General features: G+C 35.4%; 1 protein-coding gene across 1 annotated transcript; it reads left to right on the top strand.

The window, feature by feature from the left end:
- Nucleotides 1–2,928: 2,928 nt before the first annotated feature.
- On the top strand, nt 2,929–7,535 carry LOC113763583 (respiratory burst oxidase homolog protein B). The gene is made up of 12 exons (XM_027307426.1): nt 2,929–3,415; nt 3,748–3,907; nt 4,412–4,460; nt 4,554–4,667; nt 4,900–5,328; nt 5,463–5,849; nt 5,949–6,044; nt 6,165–6,280; nt 6,358–6,460; nt 6,565–6,638; nt 6,718–7,232; nt 7,426–7,535. The coding sequence occupies exons 1-12, from the start codon at nt 2,929–2,931 to the stop codon at nt 7,533–7,535; spliced, it is 2,640 nt and encodes an 879-aa protein (XP_027163227.1).
- The last annotated feature ends 6,057 nt before the right edge of the window (nt 7,536–13,592 follow it).

A 13,592-nucleotide genomic window follows, 5' to 3' on the forward strand; every position in this document is an offset into this window, starting at 1 on the left:
CTCCTCAAAAATCAATTCAAACATAAAAAATTTTATTCCTCTATTTCATTTTTTTCCCTTTTCTTCCTATTCCCTCGAAACGAACGGTAAGTCAATTAGAGTTTGCTACTTGAACAATTCATCATTACGAATTATTGATTTTGTCCTTTTAGACACTTATTCCTTACGTAATATTGGCTTTCGATAATATAGAAATCTAATTACTTTTCCACACTTGAAAATTTGGTTCCATTCCACCTTCTGTTTCTCAGTCCAAAATGGTTGTTGAATGCTGACTGGAGCGAGCATAAGCCTTGTACGGGTCATATCCTTAATCTTAAATTTTCAATGGATTAAGAGCGTCTATACATACAAAATCAACGTATCAAATGTCATGCCTTAACTGTCACCAACTATTCGCTTGTATCATCTTTCCACTTCATTCAGTGGCATGTTGCAATATTTTCTTTCCAATTCATTAGTGTTAGAAGATGTGACATGACATGTGACGGTGAGATCAAGAATTTTTTTTCCTTTATTTTTTTTAACAAATGCGAGATCAAGAGTTTAAATTGGTGTTAACAACAATGCCTAGATATAAATAATTTTTAATTACCATTTTCCAAATTTCTTCAACTTATGAAGCGAATAATTGAAAAAGCACTAGAGTTCTCTCAAAAAAAAAAAAAAAAAAAAGCACTAGAGCAATTTAAATCCTCTTGTCTGAGGGATGATTGGGTTAGGTGATAAGGTGAGAGGAAACTAAATCACTAGAGCATTTTAAATCGTTTTGTCTGAGGGAGTTAAATTGGTGTTATCAAGAATGCCCAGATATAAATGTTAATTACCATTCTCCAAATATTTTCAACATATGTGAAGCAAATAATTGAAAAAGCTCCAAAGTTCTCTCAAAAAAATAAAATAAAATAAGCACTAGAGCAATTTAAATCCTCTTGTCTGAGGGAGGGTTTGATCGGGTGGTAAGATGGAAGGAATTGTAAGGTGAGGTTCAAAAACAAAAACAAAAACAAAAAAAAAAAAAATCTGGTCAAGCGGTGGAAGTAGGACCTTTTTTTCTGCCCTTTATTTTGGGCCTCTATTCCAAGCTGTATCATTTATATAACCTCAAAACCTGATTTGCTACTGAAAAAGAAGCAAATAGATCTTTAATTGTCCTATAGTATTCCTTTGCTGATTTTAGTATGGAGGGAAATATCAGTGTCAAAAAATTGTTGTATGCCTTTTCCTCATTTTGTCTCCTTTGTCTCTAGATAAATGTCAATATATATATATATATGCGTATATTTTTGTATGGGTTTATCTTCAGACCTTTGGTAATCGTCAAGTTGTAAACCAGATATTAGTGATTTAATTTCCAATCCCGTGGTCAATGATTTGGTTGGATTAGGAGTTTTTGAACCAAGAGCTTATTAATATATTAACATTTTCTCCTCTTCAATGTACCAACTACAATAATTTTACATGACTTTATAGCAGTTTTCAATCGATTAAAGATACTAGTAACATGCAAGCTTGAACTTTCTTTATTTTCTTCCTCTTCTTTTGTTTCATGTTTTATTTTTAGCATTTAACGACATTTAAGTAGCCACGCTTCTGTACTTTGGAACCATGTCTCTCTTTTTTCTTTTAAAAAAAAAAAAAAAACTTTTTCTTGAAGAGATCCTATTTGGATTACGTGTTTTTCAGTATTTATTTTAGAATAATCCGCTGACAAATTTTTTAATTACTTTTTTTTTTTTTACTTCACATATGCCATATTGCCACACAAAATATTTTTCTACAAAAATTATCAGAAACTCCAATCCTTAAACGGGCTCTTAATTTCTTGTGAGTATGAAAACTGTAGTGTGCGAAGCTGCACCCATCCATGAACACCAGTGTTTAGTCTACCACGGGCTAAGAATTTTCCCAAAGGTTCGACATGTTTGACTTGGATAAGATCTCTAGACAACCCAGAAATTATGTCATTACTTAGGCATCAACAGCAAATGGAGGAGAAATTTCCTCCAGAGTTGAAAGAACGATTTTCACTTCTGACTACCACATCAGATGATATTGCCAAAATGTGAAATATGGTACTGTTTACAATCAACTTTCACTAACGAAAAAATGGAGAAAATTTTTGATTTATCCTGAATATAACAAGTCTAATTCTGCTTTTTATGCCCGTGTTTAAGCAGAATATCTTAGTGACCATTTTCCTGTTAATACAGTTGAGTAGTTGTAGAGTTGTGGTTTTGCAAATTACAATTGTTGAATAATATAATCATGTTATATGTTTGAAAAGTGGAAGAAATGAAAACCCAAAGCACCTATACCGCCTGAAGAATCAAAAACAATGCAAACCCGGCCGCCCCCTGAATTCCTTTCTTTTTGACTTACTGTTATCATCATATTTAGCTACCCCTGATCAAATATATATATATCCATCCCAATTCTCATGAACTTTGCTCTTCTTAAGCTTCTCTCCCAGCCCTCCGGATCGACCATCATTTTTCAGCACAACTTAATTGATACATTTCTCAAGACCTTGGGACGTGTTTTTGTGGGTAAGTTTCAAATGTAGCCTTTTCAGTTTTCTCGGGGCAGCTTTTCTTGTCTTCTTGTCTTCTGCATAATGTAATCTAAACGTCTGGCCTTTGGTTTCCTACCACTTCTGAAAATGGCTTTCCTGGAAGTGCAGATATAAAACTGCTGAGAAATGTGATTTTAACTGCTTCTTTTCCCTGCTTGAAATTGCGAATAATAGCTTCTTTTTATGGCTTTATGATGGAATCCTGGAACATTGATGCTACATTATCATTTATTTGATATGACGAACTGAGAAGAAAACTGAATTTTACGTACTTCACTTCCAGGTCGGAGCAAAACACGGAAATTGTCATTGTCATTGCTCTAAGAAAGAATTAGCCACCAAGAACCAGATTAATGGAGATAGCAAGTGATCAAGGGTCTGAAACAGAAAGTATCAACAGTGGTAGGATAGGATTCAGTGGTCCACTTGTGAGTAACAAAAAGAAGTCCAGCAAGAAAAGTGCAAGATTTAAAGATGAAGATTCCTATGTGGAAATTACACTTGATGTTCGTGATGATGCAATTTTACTCCAAAATATTAGGGGCACCACCGATCAGAAGGCCACATCGTTAGCTAGTCAACTGGAGAAGAGAAACTCTTCATTTGGCTCTCAACTTTCGTTTAATCTCCGAAACGTTTCACAGGAACTGAGGCGAATAACTTCTTCTAAGAGCTTCAACAAGGTCGATAGGACCAAGTCTGGAGCTGCTCGTGCACTTCGAGGTCTCCAGTTTATAAACAAGAATGTAAGAAATGAAGGGTGGTCTGAGGTTGAAAGCCGTTTCCATGAACTTGCAGTCAATGGGATGCTACCAAAATCGCAGTTTGGAAAGTGTATAGGTTTGTCTCATGCAATTCCATCATTATCTTATGGCTAGATTAATCGTATTGGTGCTTTGAAAAGTTTATGATCTGGCAGTTTCATAAAAGCTAAAAGAAAAAATTTTAGTAGGTAAAAAGATATATTTCTCATACAAAGAAGTGAATGGCCAAATCGAGTTAATGAAAAGATTGGAAGTACTATAACACGGAGGATGATATAGTGTATCTGTTATCTTGAAATGTCTTCTTTTGTGGAAATTGGATCATGGTTAGTCATCAAAAGGAGGTTCATTATACTTTCAAAAGCAAATGCTGATGGATCTTGATTTTGTGTGTTGTATATTGATCAGGAATGCATGAGTCAACTGAATTTGCTGACGGATTGTTTGATGCTCTAGCTCGAAAAAGATGCATCACATCACCGTCAATAACCAAGGCTGAACTGCATGAGTTTTGGGAGCAGATAACTGACACAAGCTTTGATGCTAGGCTTCAAACCTTTTTTGACATGTTCGTTTCTTTTATTTCCTTTACACGCACTCTTCTTACTGATTGCGTTCTCTGCTATTCAGGTATTAATAACGAAGTGTTAGATTTTAACTGCTGCCTTCCAATTTTATTGTCTCTGTAATTTGAAATGTTGAATCCTGGCTTAAACTGATAAACTAGTAATGCAGTCCATCATCATTCACGTTCCTAAGAGGAATAGTACGGACTATACACACTGATTGAAACGTCCAAAAGTATGTAGTCATGCTTCCAAATTTTCGTCACTTCCTCGAAGGTTTTGTATTTACCGCTTAATCGAAGTTGGACTAAAAACAGCAATCTATAACAGGCTTGAGAGCTTTAAAAAAAAAAAAAAAACTAGGTCGTGAAATTGTTTTACATGTCTAGAGTATAGTGGTTAATTTTGAAATGGAAGTATTCGTTCTCTTCCATTTACTATTGCAAAATGCTGCAACTTAGCATGAATGCCATTAGTGACAGACATAATTGATATTATACTTCTAGGGTGGACAAGGATGCAGATGGGCGAATAACTGAAGAAGAGGTACAAGAGGTGAGATCCCTGGAAAACAGATTAGGTATGATGAATTCTTTATGAATTAATCAACAAGAAAACCATTTGTTGATTAATTTCTCTCGTCTGCAGATAATCATGCTTAGTGCTGCTGCAAACAAATTGTTAAAGATCCAAGAGCACGCTAATGAGTATGCAGCTTTGATCATGGAGGAATTGGATCCTCACAACCTTGGGTACATTGAGGTCTGTGTTGCTAGGGAAGAATGAAATGCCTTTCACTCCAGATTTGCATACTAAGCCTGCTAGTTACTAGGTCCTGATTCAGTTGCATTTAGCATGACATTCACAAATGTCATTACACTCGGGCATTTTAATAAAGTGTAGATTTAGCTAGTGACAGGCCTCCATTAATTCGCATTATGGGGACTCCTCCAGTATATGATGCTAATGAGCTACTGATGACACCTACGCGCAGTTGCACAACTTGGAAACACTACTTCTGGAGGCACCCCATCATTCTACCAATGTCTCGACGAATAGTAGAGTCCTAAGCCAGCTCCTGAGTCAAAAGCTAAAACCAACAAAGGAGACAAACCCCATCAAAAGAAGCTATAGAAGGCTGTCCTACTTCATTGGTGATAACTGGAAACGGATTTGGGTGATGACTTTATGGTTATCAATATGTGCAGGACTCTTCACATGGAAATTCATTCAATACAAACACAGGGCTGTTTTTGATGTTATGGGATATTGTGTCACAACAGCAAAAGGTGGAGCTGAGACACTTAAGTTCAACATGGCTCTAATTCTTTTACCAGTATGCAGAAACACCATGACATGGCTAAGGAGTCGGACAAAATTAGGGGTGATTGTTCCTTTCAATGACAATGTTAACTTCCATAAGGTACTTCCCATGAAGGGGAGAAAATCAGAAGATAGCTCCCCGTATTGAATCTGCGTTTATAGATTTGTTAAAGATTGCATTGCGACCTGTGGATTGACATTATGCATTACACCCTGTTTCCTAACTTAATATAGGTAATAGCCCTTGGTATAGCTATTGGAGTGGGGCTGCACGCAGGAGCACACTTAACATGTGATTTTCCACGGCTACTTCATGCTACCGATGAGGAATATGAACCATTGAAGCCATTTTTTGGTGACAAGCGACCTAATAACTACTGGTGGTTTGTTAAAGGCACTGAAGGTTGGACTGGTGTGGTTATGGTGGTGCTTATGGCTATTGCCTTCACATTAGCACAACCGTGGTTCCGTAGGAACAGGCTCAAACTTCCAACTACCATCAAGAAGCTCACTGGATTTAATGCATTTTGGTATTCTCACCACCTATTTGTCATTGTCTACATCCTCTTCATTATTCACGGATACTTCCTTTATCTCTCCAAGAAATGGTACAAAAAGACAGTGAGTTATCTGAAAACTTGATTCTTGATTAGCGATCGATCTCAATGATGAAAACTTAGATCCATTAATCTAACAAATATACTGTGAATTTTTCTGCAGACATGGATGTACCTCGCTGTCCCAATGGTACTATATGCTTGTGAGCGATTGATTCGTGCATTTAGGTCTGGCTATAAGACTGTACAAATTTCTAAGGTATATCCCAAGGCTGATGCTTTCACAAACTAATTTCCCTTGCTTCATTTAGTAGGCACATTACAAAAAAGGTTAACATCAGGCACGTCTTTTTCATCAATTTTGCTTCTGTATTTTCAGGTTGCCGTGTATCCTGGGAATGTTATGGCACTTTACATGTATAAACCTCAAGGATTCAAGTATACTAGTGGGCAATGCATATTTGTAAACTGTTCAGACGTATCTCCATTTCAATGGTATATCAAGAAAGTATTCCATTTTCATTTATAATTCATCCACGCCCCTTTCTAATCCTGCTGATTTTGTACCACAGGCATCCCTTTTCAATTACATCAGCACCAGGAGATGATTATCTGAGCATCCACATTCGAACATTAGGTGACTGGACATCACAACTCAAGGCTGTATTCTCCAAGGTATGCATCCGGAGATAGCATGACAAAACTGATCCTCATTATGCAGAGTTTCCCAAAAAACCATGACTAAACTGTTCAATTTCCTTGCATTAATGTCCATACAGGTATGTCAACCCCCAACAAATGACACAAGTGGCCTCCTCAGAGCTGACATTGCACCAGAGATGAACAAGCCAAGGTACTCCTTTCTCTCTTCCTCTTCTTTGTACATTGCTCTTGTTAGATGAAATTCACGGCTAATGACAGTATGTTTTCAGGCTACCAAGGCTCTTGATAGACGGTCCTTATGGAGCACCAGCTCAGGATTATAAAAAATATGATATCCTCCTCCTTGTAGGATTAGGAATTGGAGCCACCCCATTGATCAGCATAGTCAAAGATGTGCTCAACAACATCAAGCAACAAAAAGAGATAGAAGAGGGGTTCGCAGAAAATGGTCTCAAGGACATCAAGAAAAAGCCTTTTGCCACAAGACGAGCATACTTTTATTGGGTAACTCGGGAGCAGGGTTCATTCGAATGGTTTAGGGGAGTGATGAATGATGTAGCAGAACATGATAAAGAGGGACTAATTGAACTTCACAATTACTGCACCAGTGTGTATGAAGAAGGAGATGCTCGATCAGCCTTGATCACAATGCTTCAAGCAATTCAGCATGCTAAAAATGGCATTGACATCGTTTCTGGAACTCGAGTTAAGACGCATTTTGCCAGACCAAATTGGAGCCAAGTTTTCAAGCACGTAGCCGTTAATCACGCTGATCAAAAAATTGGTAAGCCCTGAAATTCCCATTTCTTCTGAATCTTGATCAGGCATTGCTCCTGATATGCTTAACACATCCGTTCGGCAGACCTATCTATCAAAAAATTCCAATCATGCGTTCATTTTCTAAAAGAAATTCTTGTTTTTTTTCCCTTTTTGATCTTGCAATTCTAATGAAGAAAAATGGTTTTCCTTGGCGACAGGAGTTTTTTACTGTGGTCCACCAAGTCTGGTTGCTGATATGAGACAACTAGCTCAAGATTTCTCTAGGAAAACAACCACTAAGTTTGAATTCCATAAAGAGAACTTCTGATGACTTTTCATGTCCCATTTCTCCAAGTGTAACATAGTATGATTTTGAGATGAAAAATATATAATTCATCTGATGTCATTCTTTTGCTATCCATCTCTGTCATTTCTCGAAGCCATAATATATAAAAGTTACATATGCACATTAATCAATATGAGATTCTTCATTCTTTTGGATTTGTAGACAAATGTGTTTATTTAAAGTGTTGGATTAGTATTGTCATAACATTTTTGACTTTTGAGTGAAGGGAGAAAAAATGGGCTTCTGTGCAAATATTCTAGGATTAAGTGCACAGTTAATTGCTTCTGTTACGTGTTGAAGGTTTTCGTTAGTGATGTTCAAAACAGATTGAAAAAAGAAAAAGTTCAAAACATCATGTAGTTCTCTCTAGGGGTGGCAATTCGGGTCCAAATCAGGTTGGCGGGTCGAGTTCGGGTCAACCCGCCAGAAAATCTGTTGACCCGAACCCGACCCGCCAACCCGTGATGGGTCAGGTGTGCTGACCCGAACCCGAAAATTTCAGGTTGGCGGGTTGGCGGGTCGACCCGAAATGACCCGAAACTTAATTTTAATTTATTAATTTATCACTGTAATTTCTAATAAAATCAATTTCTCACAAAACTAATTACATAATCAAGTAATAAAAATTTAAATAAATAATTCCAAACCAAATCTAAAATAAATTAAACACCGTAAAAGTGTTTTATCCCAAATAAAATATAAAATAAATTAAAACAATATAAAAGTAAAAAATTTAATATATTATTTGTCCAAATATAATAATTTCAACTTCACACAAATTAAATAAATTCATTTAGGATTAAGTAATTAATGCCTTTGAAAAAAAGAATAACTTAGTTTAGTTAGATAAAATTATTTTTATGTTTATTAAATTATTTTTAATTCGTAAACGGGTCATATCGGGTCATATCAGGTCACCACGGGGTTGACCCGAAATCGACCTGTTTTCTTTTCGGGTTCATCGGGTCCAACCCGATTCTGACCCGAATTCCCGAAACCTCAACCCAAACCCATTAATTTCGTGTTAGGTTCGTGCCGTGTTTTCAGGTCGTGTCGAAAATTGCCACCCCTAGTTCTCTCCATTAAGTTCTCTGCTGTTTATTAATTTACCTTTAATCTAAATTGTCAAAATTCCAAAAATCATTAGACTCTAGCATAGATTTGGAAGTACTATTTATAGTTCATGTTTGGACAGTTTAGAAACCAAGTGAATTGCCGTTAAGTTCTGTGGTTGCTTAAGCAAATGGTGAAACATTGTGAGATTAATGAGAATTTCTGCATACAACTTGGACCAAGTGTACAATGAATTATGAACAAAATTGATCCTTGACAGTAATTTGGGAATTTCATTTTTATTAGATGAATGCAGGATTTAATCCCTGAATGAAGAGGATCCGAATTTGGTAATCAAACTAGAGAAAAATTACAAGAATATATAGACCATTGAACTATTCAATCCAAATGTATTCTAATTGCTTCTTTTTTTCGCAGAACAAAAACCTGTTCTGAAAAGTTCAAATTCAAATACATAATATACTATTCTATACGGAGATGAATATCATTTTTCCCACTCCAAAAATCGCCAAGGATATCTAAAAAGGGATACAATTTTTTTTTTTTTCAACATAAGAAGTATCCCAACTTTACCAGACTAATCTCCCTGCATCTGTGCACCTACCTTCCAAGGATACACAAGTGATAAAGAGGTAACTCGAACACGTGATCTTGAGACACTAAATAGGTTAATCTCGAAACCATCCGATCCAACCAAGGGGCAAAAAGGGGCACATAATTGATCAGCTCCATTTTTGGCTGGAAAAGTTTTCCATAAGATATCTCTAATGACAAAAGAGTAATTTGCTCGCATTAGAATGTTAAATTTAAAGTCGTTTTCCTAGTAGTACTTTAAATGTTTAATATATGTCGCGTGGCACGCGTGTAAAGTGTAACGTACCTACACACAGCATATCTTTGACTAGTAATGGTAGGCAATATTAAAAAATAAAAAATAAAAAAATAAAACATTAGTTGTAAAAGTAGGGCACCTATTTAACTACTTCCCAAATAGGGCTAGCAACAAAATGGAAAAGGAGAGCAAAGGAACCAAAATTGGGATTCCTATAGGTTTCTTATTGCATCCATGCGAGTGAGAAATCTACTTTATTAACCAACTTGTCTTAGGTAAGTTGGCGATAAAAAGGATTTAAAATTCCTTTTTGGGTTGTAAGTCGGAGATTTAAATCTCACACCTTACCATTAAAAAAAAAATTAAATAGTGCGCCAGAGCACCCTCTTTGGTTTAGATGGGATTGTCTTCCCTCTTGTATAAATATTGTCGATTGAGCAAAAAAAAAAAAATCTACTTTATTGTGTGTGATACTTGGTTGTACGATTTTACACTGATAATTTCTTTAGTTTATTCTTCTTTTGTGTACTTACTTTAGTGTTTGTCACGCTCCTTCTGAAAAAATATTTCCAATCTTTGATGTTAAAAAAATAAAAAAAAGAAAGAGAGAGTGAAAGGTCTCCAATAGATCTGTGGCTAATATCCATGTTGATTAATGAGACTTCGAGCAGGGGTAATTCAAAGTTAAAAGTTTCTAAAAAGTAGAAAGAGCCATGAAGACTCGGATTTGTCCAGGCTTACTCAGTTCTAAGCTGTAAAGCTTCTGCCCCTAAAATCTCTCATATCTCTAGAATTATTTTAACGATCTCCACTAAGATTAACAAAAGAATTAGCATCCAGTGGCCCTCGAACATATGTGCTAATACGGACAAATATGTGTCAACTTAATCTCCCATCCCTCAAAATATTTTATTGCCTTTTGGGGTCTTTTTTAAAGTGGTCTACTACTTTGTGATCATGCAGAATTCATGGGAGATATGGTAATCTATGGTGTGTATAAACCTGTCAGTTCAACCTTTTGTCAGAATTGAATATTAATCATCCAAGCCAAGGAAAAATTTTGTATCAAACAATATCAATGATACCAAGAGAGTTGTCGCTCTTGGGCATTATCATCTTATCTTTTGTTTCACCATTCATGTTGCTTTCTTCTGTTGATCATTCGTCCATGCATCATCACCATTATCTTTTTTAAGTGGGTGTTATATTTTCGTTAAAGTGATGATAGTTATTACAACATTTTTAGACTATTACCTAAATTCTTATGTGGCTTTAGTTGAGTTGTTTGCGAAGGAAAATTGCCGTTATTCCTATTCTCAATTTTCGAAATAATGTACATATCACGTGCAAAAGGTGAAAAAAAATCATTTCTAGGCTAATAACGATATTATATGTCAAAATGATATTTTACCTCAAGAATCAGAGATCGTGGGTTTAAATCTCCTTTATCGATCAAAATTTGACAACTGAGCGCTGGAAAAGAAAGAAAAGATGGCATAACATTCACAATTTAGTTTGAAAAGAAGGCATACAATAATAATATTTACACGTCAGAAAAGAAACTGGCAGGATAAATTTTTATGTTGTGGTTGATTAAACCTCACCTTTTAGGGGCAATAGGTAGGCGAAAGAATACAGCAACGGGAGACAAAACTTGAAATCCCTTTCGAATTTTTCAATGAGGTGATATATAGTCAACTTTTTAAAGCAACTTCGCTATTGCCAATGTGAAATGTTTTACCCAATTAATTTTACTTTCTGAACTTGAAGGGTTTGCTACAAGTTACAACTCTTGTATTATTATTGTTTCCAAAATTGATCATATTATAAAACGTCGACAAAAAAAAAAAAAAAAAAAACTGCTCAAACTTTAAAAACAAAAATAATACAGGTGGTATTAGCATCTACACATACATCGAAGAACCGGCACCAAGGGTTACTATAAATTTTCTTAAATTCCGATTAGGTAGAAAAATTTTTGAACGATTATTTTAAATTGGAATTTTGACCAAAGTTGATCTGTATACATACATATAGGGATGTAAGCGAGCCGAGCTACTCGCGAGTGTCAATGGGTTGACTTGAACTCGGTTTGACCGAGTTTGATCGAGTCAAAAAGCTTGATTACTCGACTCGATAAGGCTTGACTAAAGGTCGAGCCTTATCGAGTCGAGTCTCCAGCTTCTAAAGATTTTATCGAGTCAAGCTCGAGTTTGAGATTTTTCGACTCGATCAAACTCGAGTCGAGCTCGAATCAAGTTATTTATAGGTCGAGTCAAGCTCGAGTATTGAGTATAGCAATACTCAAGCTTGACTCGACTCGATTACATACCTACATACATATATTTAATTTTGTGCAAATAGTTGGATAGATCTAGTCTACATATCAACAAGACTATGAATCATGTGATCATAAACATCGTCACGTCATTTTATTATTGAAAATTATAAAGTAAAAGAGTGACCTGATTTATTTATCCTCGTAAAGTCTATTTCGAGGTGCTATATCAAGTCTATACAAGTCTTTGCCTTAATTTTGTGGTTGAGAGTATTGCATTCCTATCATCAATTATTCTTAAACAAATAGATAATTTAAAGGCGAATGCTCTAAACATGATCGATTTGGAAAGAAAAATGGAGGAAATATATCTTTAGGGGGTGTTCTAATCTGCCTTTAGATGGCTGTTTTTTATCAAGTGCGTTTGGAATAGTGGATTCTTGAAAACGACGGGATCATAGGTCGTAAGGGCCAACCTATAAATTAGTGCGATTGGTTTTCAGCTATGCTTGCATTTGAGGAAAGATAGGGACTCAATTGAAAATGACGGCCTCCACTTTCGCAGCTCCTGTCATAGAACGACCATGCTTTCTTCTTTCTTTGGTTCGTCAAGAGAATTAATTTCTTGTATCAATGCAGATGCCAACAGTAAAATGAAATTAAGAAGTTTTCTGTTTTAGGTAATGGAATTAACAAATTACCTTCCAAATAATTTTTATTAATAATTTTTGTGATAAACTTCAGAATAATAATTCATTATTTTTTTGAGACATTCTTTTAGGAGTCGTACAAGGATGAGAATAATACTACTGTATGTGATGTGATATATGTGAAATAAAAAAATAATTAAAAAAAATATTTATGATGCAAGAAAAAAAAATCTTTTACAAATAATCATATCCAAACTAAGCTAAACACTTCTTTGACTGCAGCAATGGTAATGAGCAATAGCCAAATGTATATGTTGGAACTAGGATGCATGGCCACTAGATAGTAATTAGTTAGCATCTACAAAAGTGCTACTGCATGTACGTTTGTACACAGTTCCGAGCAGTCGCAGATTTTTTTGCCAGTGCTATTTTTCTGCATGTATATTTCGCAATGATATTTTTATCTCATATATTTTACATTTTAAAAATTTTGACAGTGTTATTTTCTTGTAAAAATTCACAAAAACTCTTTAAAAATGTAATCCAAATGAATTCTTTAATTTTTTTTTTTTAAGAATTCTGTATCAAATACCTAATCCGTCCATTTGGGCTCCAGAGAGTTGCATTTACTTGCTTTTTCCTGGCCTATAAATGAAAGGAAATGAATTCAACAAAAAAAAAAAAAAACAAAAGAAAGAAAAGAAAAAGGGAGTGAATTCAAAGACAATTTTAATAGCATTTAAGTTGTTTCCTGATTCTTGATTGAGAAATGATGAAAAAAAATGCTTATGTGAAATCAAGAAATACCAAAGCCAATGAATTGACCGAAACGGTAGATTTAGTGTCATGTCCTTCTATCAATTCGGGTTCAAATTTCTTCTGAGATATCTACCCGTCACACAGGGCTTATGTCATGCCCGGATATCATGCCTTCGTGCCCGTCGCACAACAGTCAAATGATATTCAAAACTCAATCTCAATTATATTCCAAAAATCAACAAAAATCATATTCTCTCCCAATTAAAATATACATTAACATTGAAGGAAAAGAAATGTTCACCTAATTAAGCATGACTCGAGAAAAGCAAGCACCCACAAACTCGAAAGGCAAAAAAGCAGAGGGGACCGGACCCCATGACATTTTTCCAACCCCAAACTTTAGCTTACCGGACTTGCCCACTTTGCCACTCCTTAAAAAGCACCCT

The sequence above is a fragment of the Coffea eugenioides genome, chromosome 2 (assembly GCF_003713205.1).
Source record: "Coffea eugenioides isolate CCC68of chromosome 2, Ceug_1.0, whole genome shotgun sequence".
Classification (NCBI taxonomy): Eukaryota; Viridiplantae; Streptophyta; class Magnoliopsida; order Gentianales; family Rubiaceae; genus Coffea; species Coffea eugenioides.

Coding starts and splice junctions, on each gene's coding strand:
- LOC113763583 (XM_027307426.1), top strand. CDS start 2,929: ATGGAGATAGCAAGTGATCAAGGGTCTGAAACAGAAAGTATCAACAGT. Junction 5,329..5,462: donor ACAATGTTAACTTCCATAAG/GTACTTCCCATG, acceptor AACTTAATATAG/GTAATAGCCCTTGGTATAGC. Junction 6,639..6,717: donor CCAGAGATGAACAAGCCAAG/GTACTCCTTTCT, acceptor GTATGTTTTCAG/GCTACCAAGGCTCTTGATAG.